The sequence below is a fragment of the Chrysemys picta genome, chromosome 7 (assembly GCF_011386835.1).
Source record: "Chrysemys picta bellii isolate R12L10 chromosome 7, ASM1138683v2, whole genome shotgun sequence".
Classification (NCBI taxonomy): domain Eukaryota; kingdom Metazoa; phylum Chordata; order Testudines; family Emydidae; genus Chrysemys; species Chrysemys picta.
Window position 1 is genome coordinate 105,221,925 of NC_088797.1, and position 10,443 is coordinate 105,232,367.

General features: G+C 50.4%; 1 protein-coding gene across 1 annotated transcript; it reads right to left on the bottom strand.

Annotated features, from left to right (window-relative positions):
- Positions 1-5,643: 5,643 nt before the first annotated feature.
- LOC135972785 (general transcription factor II-I repeat domain-containing protein 2A-like) lies at positions 5,644-7,956 on the bottom strand. Its single transcript, XM_065552230.1, has one exon. The coding sequence runs from the start codon at positions 7,713-7,715 to the stop codon at positions 5,907-5,909; it is 1,809 nt and encodes a 602-aa protein (XP_065408302.1). The 5' UTR covers positions 7,716-7,956; the 3' UTR covers positions 5,644-5,906.
- Positions 7,957-10,443: the final 2,487 nt, after the last annotated feature.

Genomic DNA, 10,443 nt, shown 5'->3' on the forward strand with positions numbered 1-10,443 from the left:
TTTCTAAATTATTTGTTCCAAATTGCACTGAAAACAAATTCTAGAGTGTCAAAATTTCCCACAAACCAGAAATTCCAAGTTTGGATCAGCTCTACTGCGGAGGCCATGCAATTAACCTCACATTTTGTTATTCTCTAGTAGATGCTCTAGCCAACTGAAGGAGCCACACTGGTTGTTTGGAAACCTGCACAGTAGAGAATGCCTTTAAGAGGTGAAATCAGGAATTTTTCAAAATTTAAGAAAACACTCCTCTTCACTGAAAATATATTTATCTGCATGTTTGAAGGAGCCTAGAAAAGTGGAGGGTCATCTTATGGTCACTGGGTTTTATAGTAATGTTTGTCTTCATTGTGTCACAAATAAATAAGACACACAAATGCACACTGCCCTTAAACATGGAGTTAATTTTGGTTCTGTTAATGCTTTTTAAGTCAAAATCAAAAGCCAATCAAAATCCAAACCAATGGGAGCTAACAGTCTTGTGGCTATATAGATTTCAACCATTAATAAGAAAATAAAACTCAGAGCTTTGAGATTCAAAAGCACATGGACCTACTACTTGGGCTAAATGCCATTACTTGTAATAGCATTAGGGTTGCTATCCCAGTCAGTCAGTCAGCAGCAAACCTTTGAGAAGGTCTGACGTTCTAAACATTAGAAGACAGGGGTGCACATACACATTCTCACACACCATTGCCCATTATTTCATAAGTAAATTGCAGCACTGTAAAGTGTAAGCTGTTGGGCCCTGAGCCAGATTTCCATTCACATCTTTTGCAATTTTGCCAACTCTCACTATTTTGTGCGAGTCACACAATATTTGGTGTTTTTCCTAAGGCCCCAGTCTGTGGAGTCACAAGTGAGAATCTCAGCTTTCACACACACACACAAAATAGAAGTTTCTAACACACATGGATGGGGAGAAAAGTTCTAAAATTGGATGAAAGGGAACCAGAAAGCAAATACAAAGAACCCAAATGTACTCTCTTTTTTAAAATCTCATGATTTGTTAAGCCAATCTCATGATTTTCAAATCACTGGGGTTAGCAATACTGCTTATGCACTATGAGACATCCCCTCTCCGGGCAGGCAGTGAATTGCGATCTGAACAAGCAGCTGAGTTGAACCGAAGGCCCAAGAGAGCTAAGACTCAGCAACATAAGGAAGAGGGTGTAAATCTGCTAGAAGATAGTGATAAACAAGAAGGGGGAAAGGAATAGAGACATGTAAGGGAGATGAAGTCCTGGATTCAATTTAAGAGAAGGAGGAATTGATTGGGTTTGGAGAAAGAATGAGGAAAAACAGAAAAAGAAGGAAAAAATGAAATTAGGGGAGTTCAGACAGTTTGAGTAGGCAACTATGTGAACTGCCGAAGTTTATCTAGATTAAATTTCTAAACTTTCTGAGATGCCCATCAATCATTCCCCTCCCTAGACCCCCAGAATTCCTATATATGCTTTCAGCTCCTGGCCTCCAGCCAACTTACACACTGATGTGCTCCAAAAGGTTTTTCAATCATAGGGAGCTCAGAATTTTGAGTCTACTTCAGTTCTGTTACTAGAACACACACAGGAACACTAGGGAAATGTAGATGGGAGCACAGCAGAGAGTGTGGAAATGAAGAGGTGGGCAGGAGGAAAAGCAAGAGGCAACAACTGAACCAAAATATGTTCTCCAATCCAACTCTCTGAAGTATTCTGGGATCATTTGTATGAAATACTCTATATAAAAAAAAAGCCGTAAGTGTATAGTCTGATGTCAAAATAATGCCCGCAATCAATCCCATTTCTTAATGCAGCACATTATTTTCTTTGAATAACATGTTTTCTAAAGTATGCAAACAAATACAAATAAAGGTAAATCATAGTGCTCGCTCTCTCTTTCTTCAAAAGTAGTCATGGCTTTGTGTAAATTTCTCGCTAACCTGGATTTTTTTTATACCCACCTAATTTCAGTTTCTCTGCTGAACATGGGCTTCATTGACTTCAAGGGTTTTTTGGACCAGGCCTCATTTGAATAAATGTCTCCACATTGGCATCATTAGTCCTTAGAGTCACAAAAGTAGAACTTCCACAGAAAACCTTCAGTCCTATAGTTCCCTCTGACATTGATTTAAAATGAATCAATTTTCTTAATAAATGTACTAGACAAGTTCTCAGTTAGAATGGTTTATACTGATTAGCTTCTCCTTTTCAATAAAACAGATGCCAATAAAACCACCAGGATAAGAGTTTTTCAAATACTGATGGTAGTTGTTTGTTTGGAAGGAAAGACAGTTATCTTTTCGTAACTGGTGTTCTTCGAGATGTGTTGCTCATGTCTATTCCACAATAGGTGTGTGTGCTCGCCACGTGTACCAGTGCCGGAAGTTTTTCCCCTAGCAGTACCCATGGGGGGAGTGTCCCCTGTGATCCCTGGAGTGGCACCTGCCTGGTGCGGTATAAGGGGAGCTGCGTGCTCCCCCCACCCTCAGTTCCTTCTTGCCAGACAACTCCGACAGAGGGAAGGAGGGCGGGATGTGGAATGAGCAACACATCTTGAAGAACACCAGTTACGAAAAGGTAACTGTCTTTTCTTCTTTGAGTGATTGCTCATGTGTATTCCACAATAGGCGATTCCAAGCTATACCTTATGGAGGTGGGTAAGAGTTCACAAGTTCTTGGGACGGAGTACAGCCCTGCCGAATCCTGTGTCATCCCTGGTTTGGGAGACTATCGCATAATGCGAGATGAACGTGTGAACCGAAGACTACATGGCAGCCCTACAAATGTCCTGTATAGGGTCGTGGGCCACAAAAGCAGCCAACTAGGCCTGCGCCCAAGTCGAGTGCGCCCTCACAAAGGGCAGCAGGAGAACACCCGCCAGCTCATAACAGGAGCGAATACATGAAATGATCTAGTTGGAAAGCCTCAGTGGAAATCGGCTGGCCTCTCGGGTGCTCCGCCGAGGTGATGAACAGTTATGAGGATTTTCTGAACAGCTTGGTCCACTCGAGGTAGAAAGCCAGAGCCCACCTCACATCGAGCGTGTGGAGACGGTGCTCCTCACTAGTCACGTGAGGCTTGGGGCAGAGGACTGGTAGAAAAATGTTCTGACCCATGTGGTAGGTGGAGACTAACTTCAGGAGGAACGCGGGGTGTGGGCGGTGCTGGACCTTGTCCTTATGAAAGATCGTATACGGCGGCTCGGAGGTCAGGGCCCTGAGCTCCGAGACTCGCCTGGCTGACGTGATAGCAACCAGGAAGGCCACCTTTCACGAGAGGTGAGACCAGGAAAACGTGGCTAATGGTTCAAACGCAGGCCCCGTAAGACAAGCCAGCACCAGATTCAGGTCCCATTGTGAGACCAGGGGCTTAGCATATGGGTAAAGCCGGTCCAAATCCTTACGGAACCGGCCGGTCATAGCATGGGAGAACACAGTGTGTCCTTGCCCTGGGGGATGGAAGGCCGATATGGCCACCAGGTGCACCCTGACTGATGAGGGCGCCAGACCCTGGGCCCTCAGGTGGAGGAGGTAATCAAGGATAAGCTGCATCGGGGCGGCCGTTGGGGACACACCTTGGTCTGCCACCCACTTAGAAAACCAATACCACTTTGCGATGTAGGGGCGGCGAGTGGAGGGCCGTCTACTTTCGAGGAGGGCGCGCTGAATCTGTTCTTAGCATGTCCTTTCCTCGCCACCTAGCCACTGAGCAGCCATGCTGTGAAGAGCTGCCAGGTTGGGGTGGAGGAGGCGGCCCTGGAACTGAGAGAGCAGGTCTGGGTGGAGTGGCAACGGCCATGGAGGAGCCACCGCCAGGCCCGAGAGGGTCCCGTAACAGTGCTGCCTGGGCCATGCCGGGGCAATGAGGAGGACCCTGGCTTTGTCCATCTTTATTTTCTTCACGACCCTGCTGATCAGAGGGAACGGGGGAAAGGCGTAGAGAAGCTGGCCTGACCAGAATAGGATAAAGGCATCGGAGATAGCGCTCTTCCCTAGGCACCCCTGTAGCAGAACTAAGGGCATCGTCGGTTCTTCCGGGTCGCAAATAGGTCCACCAGGGGAGTTCCCCACCTTCGGAAGAGCGGCCACTTCCGGGTGCAAAGACTACTCGTCCTGAGAGGAAAAGTCTCTGCTCAAGTGATCTGCCCTCACGTTCCAGGTGCCCGGCAGGTGACAGGCTTTTAGGTGGATGTCGTGGGCTATACAGAAATCCCACAGACTGAGAGCTTCATGGCAGAGGACAGAGGATCGGGCCCCACCTTGCCTGTTGATATAGAACATTGAGGCCGTGCTGTCCATGAGGACCTTGACTACCTTGACCTTCAAGTGCGAGCGGAAGGCCATACATGCCAGTCGCACCACCCTGAGTTCCTTGATGTTTATATGAAGGGTCAGGTCTTGTAGAGACCACAGGCCTTGGGTCTGAAAATTCCCCACATGGGTCCCCCAGCTCAGGTCTGATGCATCGGACACTAGCTCCAATGACTGGGCCCTGTCCCTGAACGGGACCCCTTGGAGCATTTTGCTTGGGGCGGACCACTACTGCAGGGAGGTGATCACCGAGTTCAGCACGGTGAGGACCTTGACCATTTTGTCCGTGGCCTGGGAGAACTTCGAGGCCAGCCAGAGCTGAAGGGGCCTCATCCTGAGTCCGGTGTGGCGGACCACATACGTGCATGCCGACATGTGACCTAGCAGCTGCAGGCAAGCCCTGGCTGTCGTCACCGGGAACCTTGCGATCGAGTCGATGAGTCCTTTCAGGGTCTCGAACCTGTCTGGGGGGGAGAGAGAAGCCCTGACCGACGTTGCATGCAGGAGCGCCCCGATAAACTCTATGCATTGGATCGGGACTAATGTGGACTTGGGGTTGTTTACCAGCAGACCCAGGACGGTGCATGTGGACAGAAGTGCCACATGATCCCTCACCTGCGATCGGGAGGTGCCCTTGACCAGTCAGTTGTCCAGATAGGGAATATCTGGACCCCTCCCAGCGCCTGAGGCAGGCCTCTACTACCGACATGCACTTTGTAAAGACCCTGGGGGCAGTGGACAGACCAAATGGGAGGACCGTGAATTGGTAGTGATTCTGTCCCACCACGAAACGGAGGACGCGCCTGTGCTCTTCGAATATGTGGATGTGGAAGTATGCTTCTTGTAGATCAAGGGCAGCATACCTGTCCCCAGAATCCAGGGAGGGGAAACCATGTGGAACTTGAGTTCACCATGTACTGGTTCAGGCCTCGCAGGTCCATGATGGGCCTGAGTCCCCCTTTGGCCTTCGGGATAAGGAAATACCGGGAATAATACCTCTTACCCAGGAACTCCTTGGGCACCGCCTCTATTGCTCCTAGTTCCAGGAGCCGCACGACCTCCTGCTCGAGCAGGAGGTTGTTGGGTGGGGAGGAGGTAAACTGAAGGGTATAACATCAGGGGATGGTGTTGAGAACCCATCAGTACGAGGTGAGGCGCGACCATTCCAGGAGGAAAGCACACAACTGATTGGAAAAAGGGAGCTTTATTGGGGGGTGGATCCCTGCTGAGAACTGGCAGGGTACCCCTGAGCATCCCGTCAAAAACGCCTTTTACCCGCCTGCTTGCCCTTAGAGCAGGGGTGTCAAACTCAATTGCACAGGGGGCCAAAACTCAAAACTCGCGGGCCGAACAGTATAACCATTTATTTAACAGACTAAATATTTATGTTTTTTAACCATTAATATGAACCAAAATACAGGATATCATTCCAAAATAAATACATTTCAACTTAAAATATTTTGCTCTTCATAAAAAAATATCCTGTCAATACAATACATTCAAAATCTGTACATGCTGGAATATTAAAAAATCTGAAAATATAAATAAAAAATTGAATTTAAAGCAAAAGTATAATCATAACAAATCATAACATTCCATTTTCTTGTCCTATTTAGTCAGAGCCTGATACTTGGAGTCTTTTCTTTGCAACAAGTTCGTTTATGTTTGGGGTTAGGTTCTGTGTTGTGAAGATTCTCAGGATCGATTGCAGGTGTTCATCAGTGAGGCGACTCCTGTGTGACGTTTTGTTAATTTTCATCACAGAGAACAGCTGCTCGCACAGATATGTGCTGCCAAACATGGACAGGATTCGAGCCGCATGTTGGCGGAGCTGCGGCATCGCTTCAGGAATGAAGCGAGTGAACTGTGCTGGCCCCGCAGTGTCGTACTTTGCCTTCAGTGTCCCGTTACATTGCAGTTCTATCAGCTCCATCTGCATTTCTACAGGTGCGGTTTCCACATCGACTGCAAATGGGTTGCGAAGCAGCTCGAAGTTACTTTTCTGTGCCTCAAAGTCACTGAAGCGCCGTGCGAACTCAGTGCGCAGCGCGCTGAGTTTTTCAGCAAAGGTGGCATTTGGGAAAACTGTGGCACTTTCTTGGTTCCGTATTACTTGGCAACAGGGAAAGTGAGACAAGTTGCATTGGTGCATTTGTGTCTCCCATAAGCGCAGCTTCACTTGAAATGCCTTCACTGCATCATGCATATCGGTTATTATGTGCTCCCGTCCCTGGAGTTGAAGGTTTAAAGCGCTAAGATGCGACGTTATGTCAGCCAGGAACGCCAACTCACATTTCCACTTTTCATCCCGCAGAACTGTGCAGTCTTTCCCCTTACTGTCCATGAACTGGCAGATTTCCTCTCGCAGCTCAAAGTGTCTTTTGAGAACTTTTCCCCGACTTAGCCACCGGACCTCCGTATGATATGGCATATCGCCAAACTCGCTATCTATTTCCCGCAGAAAAGACTGGAATTGGCGGTGATTTAAACCGTGGGCTCTGATAAAGTTGACGGTTTGTGTTACAGTGTTCATCACATGATCCATTTTTAGGACTTTAGCACTCAGCGATTCCTGGTGTATGATGCAGTGATACACTGTCAACTCACCGGCACAGTTCTCCTCCCGCATCTTTGAGCGCATCCTTCCCACCAGTCCATTTTTTTCACCACACATAGCAGGTGCGCCATCTGTTGTAAGTCCAACGAGTTTTTCCCACGGCAGTTTCATGTCGGTTACACTTTGAAATACATTTCCAAAGATGTCTTCTCCTTTCGTTGTCCCGTGCATCGATTTAATGTCCAGTATTTCCTCTGTTACGCACAAATTGGAATCCACACCACGGATAAATATCGCCAGCTGTGCAGTGTCAGTCGCGTCAGTAGTTTCATCCACGGCAAGGGAGTATGCAACAAAATCTTTTGCTCTTTCAATCAACTGTGTTTTCAAATCAGTCGCCATCTCACAAACCCGATTAGCAACAGTGTTTCTGCTGAGGCTTACATTTGCAAACGCTCGCGTTTTATCTGGACAAAGGACGTCGCACACTTTCATCATACAATTCTTTACGAATTCCCCCTCGGTAAACGGCCGTCCTGATTTGGCGATCTCTTCGGCCACAATGAAACTTGCTTTCACAGCAGCTTCACTTTGTGATTTTGCTTTGGTGAAAAACGTCTGCTGGGATGTCAAATTCTTCTTCAACTCCTCTACCTTTTGTAGCTTCTGTCCTGCGCTCAGGTTTTTGAATTTGTTCTCATGTTTCGTCTCGTAGTGCCGTCTTAGGTTATACTCCTTCATTACAGCGATATTACTCCCGCAAAGGAGACACACTGGTTTACCTGCAATTTCAGTAAACATATACTCATTCTCCCACCGGCTTTGAAAGCCTCGGTTTTCAGAATCAATTTTTCTCTTGGCCATTGTTGGGGTCTAGCTTTGATTTGATATTAGCGTTGTATACATCAACAGACCGCGAACTTGAACCGCGGCTTGCCGTTGGCGGCAATTGCACTGCATCATGGGATTTGTAGTGTGTGTTATTGGGGCGTCATATCACAGGGCCATTAAAAACAGATATATAAAACGATTTCGCGGGCCGGATATAATTGTATGGCGGGCCGGATGTGGCCCGCGGGCCTTGAGTTTGACACATGTGCCTTAGAGGAACCAGGCTGGGGGGCAGGCCAAGACTGCCTTTGCGGGCATTTTCTATAGTCCCACTGCTTCTTATGGGTGGCCTCATAGTCTGGGAGGGCGGCCTGGGCGGGAGCCTGCTGCGGCTTGAACTTGGGTTTTGCCGGAGCAGGGAGATAGAGGTCCAAGGTCTGGAGGGTTGTGTGGGAGTCTTTCATGCCGTGCAGCCTTGTGTCTGTTTCCTCAGCAAACAGAGGCTTCCCATCGAAAGGGAGATCCTGCATTGACAACTGCACTTCACTGGACGGCCCAGAGAGCAGGAGCCATGACGCCCATCTCATGGACACCGCTGAGGCCATGGACCGTGCAGCTGTGTCCGCTGCATCTGAAGCGGCCTGCAGAGATGCCCTTGCGGTGGCTGACCCTTCCTCCACAAGCGCCTTAAACTCCTTTCTATCACGCTCCCGGAGGGAGTCCTCGAACTTGGGGAGGGATCCCCGGAGATTAAACTCATAGCAACCCAGGAGAGCCTGATGGTTTGCTACTCTTAGCTAGAAGCTTGACGACGAATAAACTTTTCTCCCGAAAGTATCCAGCCTCCGAGAGTCTTTGTTCTTAGGGGTCGAGGCTGGCTGCCCCTGCTGTTCCCTGTGTTTGACCGACTCGACTACCAAGGAGTTGGGCGCCGGGTGGCTATACAAATACTCGTGCCCCTTAGTGGGTACAAAGTACTTGCGTTCTGCCTTCTTAGAAATGTAAGCCAATTAGGCTGGTGTTTGCCACAGGGCATTTGAAATTCTTGCCACCCCTTCATGGAGCGGCAAGGCCACCCTGCCCAGTGCCGAGGGGGACAGCACATTGAACAGGGAGTCTGAGGGCTCCTCCATCTCCTCTGTCTGGAGGTGGAGGCTCGCTGCCACCCTATTTAAGAGGTCTTGGTAGGCCCGGTAGTCCTCCTCCAGGACGGAGAAGAGCGGGGCCGTAATCAGCTCCTCCAGATGGGGCGAGGAGGCCGGTGTGGTGCTTTGGGTGTCAGCCAGCATCAGAGGATCCACTGCCTGGTCGGACTCCGGGCACGGTGTTGAGGACACGGGTCCCACCGACTCCTTTCTTGGCGGTCTAGGGATGGAGGCCGACGGTGCTTCCAATGCCCCGGCCACCGAGCGAGTCCCCACCGGGGGCTGCACCAGAGGCCACAGTGCCCACTGGTACCACTGGGCCGGCCATGACACTCGGTGTCACCGCACTTGCTGAGGCTCTGGCGGGGCTGGCTGTTCAGGCTGGCTAGCCTGGCCTGTAGATGGGTGGCTGTGGGCAGAGATTGGGCTGGCATTCAACCTGCTGCTGCCTCTGGACCAGGAGTAGCAACGGTGCCGGGATCTACGTTGGCCACGGGACCGCAATCTTGAGGCGGAGGAATGGCACCGACAGTAGTAGCTGCTCTGCGAACAGCCTCAATGGGCGGATCCACGACGGTGAGATGCTGGCGATCGACGCCCGGGACTACAGTGCCTTGGCAGAGACTTGGAGTGGGAGTCTGAGCAGGAACGGCGTCGACTGTCGTGCCGCGACCGACTGCGGTACCTCCTTAGAGATGAGGACAGTTGGCGACGTCCACCACGGTCCCCTCGATATTCATTCCACAAAGACGAGCGGTGCTGGGAGTCCTGGTTGGACAGCACGCATCCAGACAGTCTGGCCAGTGTCAAGGGCGATCCACATGGACTGAGCCCTGAACGGTCGCTGGGCGGTGAGTGGTGTCGGGAATGTTCCCTTGACCGAGACCAGTACCAGGCCGGCAGCCACCCCAGCGGCGGCTTGTCCCTGGATCATGGGGCTGACATTGGCCGAGCTGCGGGCACCAGCATGGACATGACGTCCCTGGCCGCCTGGAGGGCTTCAGGCGTAGATGGCATCCGGACATCCGGAGAGGCCTGCTCCGAAGGGGCTGGGCTACTCCGCTCAATGTGAGTCGGAGGCCTAGGGCCTGGTGGGGATCGAAGGCTACCCAACATGGGCCTAGCCTCTGTCCCAGACTTCCTTCGGTGCTGTTGCAGAGTCTTTCCGGTCCTCTTGGCATGCCCCATGGAAGGGGAGTGGTGCTGACTGGTCGATGGTACTGGAGGGTCTCTGCGTACTGACGTCGCGGTGCTGGGTACCGGTTCGGAGCGGCGTGCTGGGGTCGGGGCCAGCACTGACTCCATCAGGATGGCCCGGAGCCTAATGTCCCTTCTTTTTTGGTCAGAGGCTTGAACGACTTGCAGATCTTGCACCTTTTGCTGATATGGGTTTCTCCCAAGCGGCGCAGACAGTCCGCGTGCGGGTCACTGCTTGGCATAGAACGCCTACAAGAGACACACGACTTAAATCCCGGGGTACGGAGCATGCCCCGACCCGGGCTCACTAACTAACTAAACTAACTGAAATAGCTAACTGACTACAGGCACTAATGAACAAACGAACAGTTCTGGGGACAAACTGCAGCAAAGCTGGAGCTGAGCAGTTCCGACACACC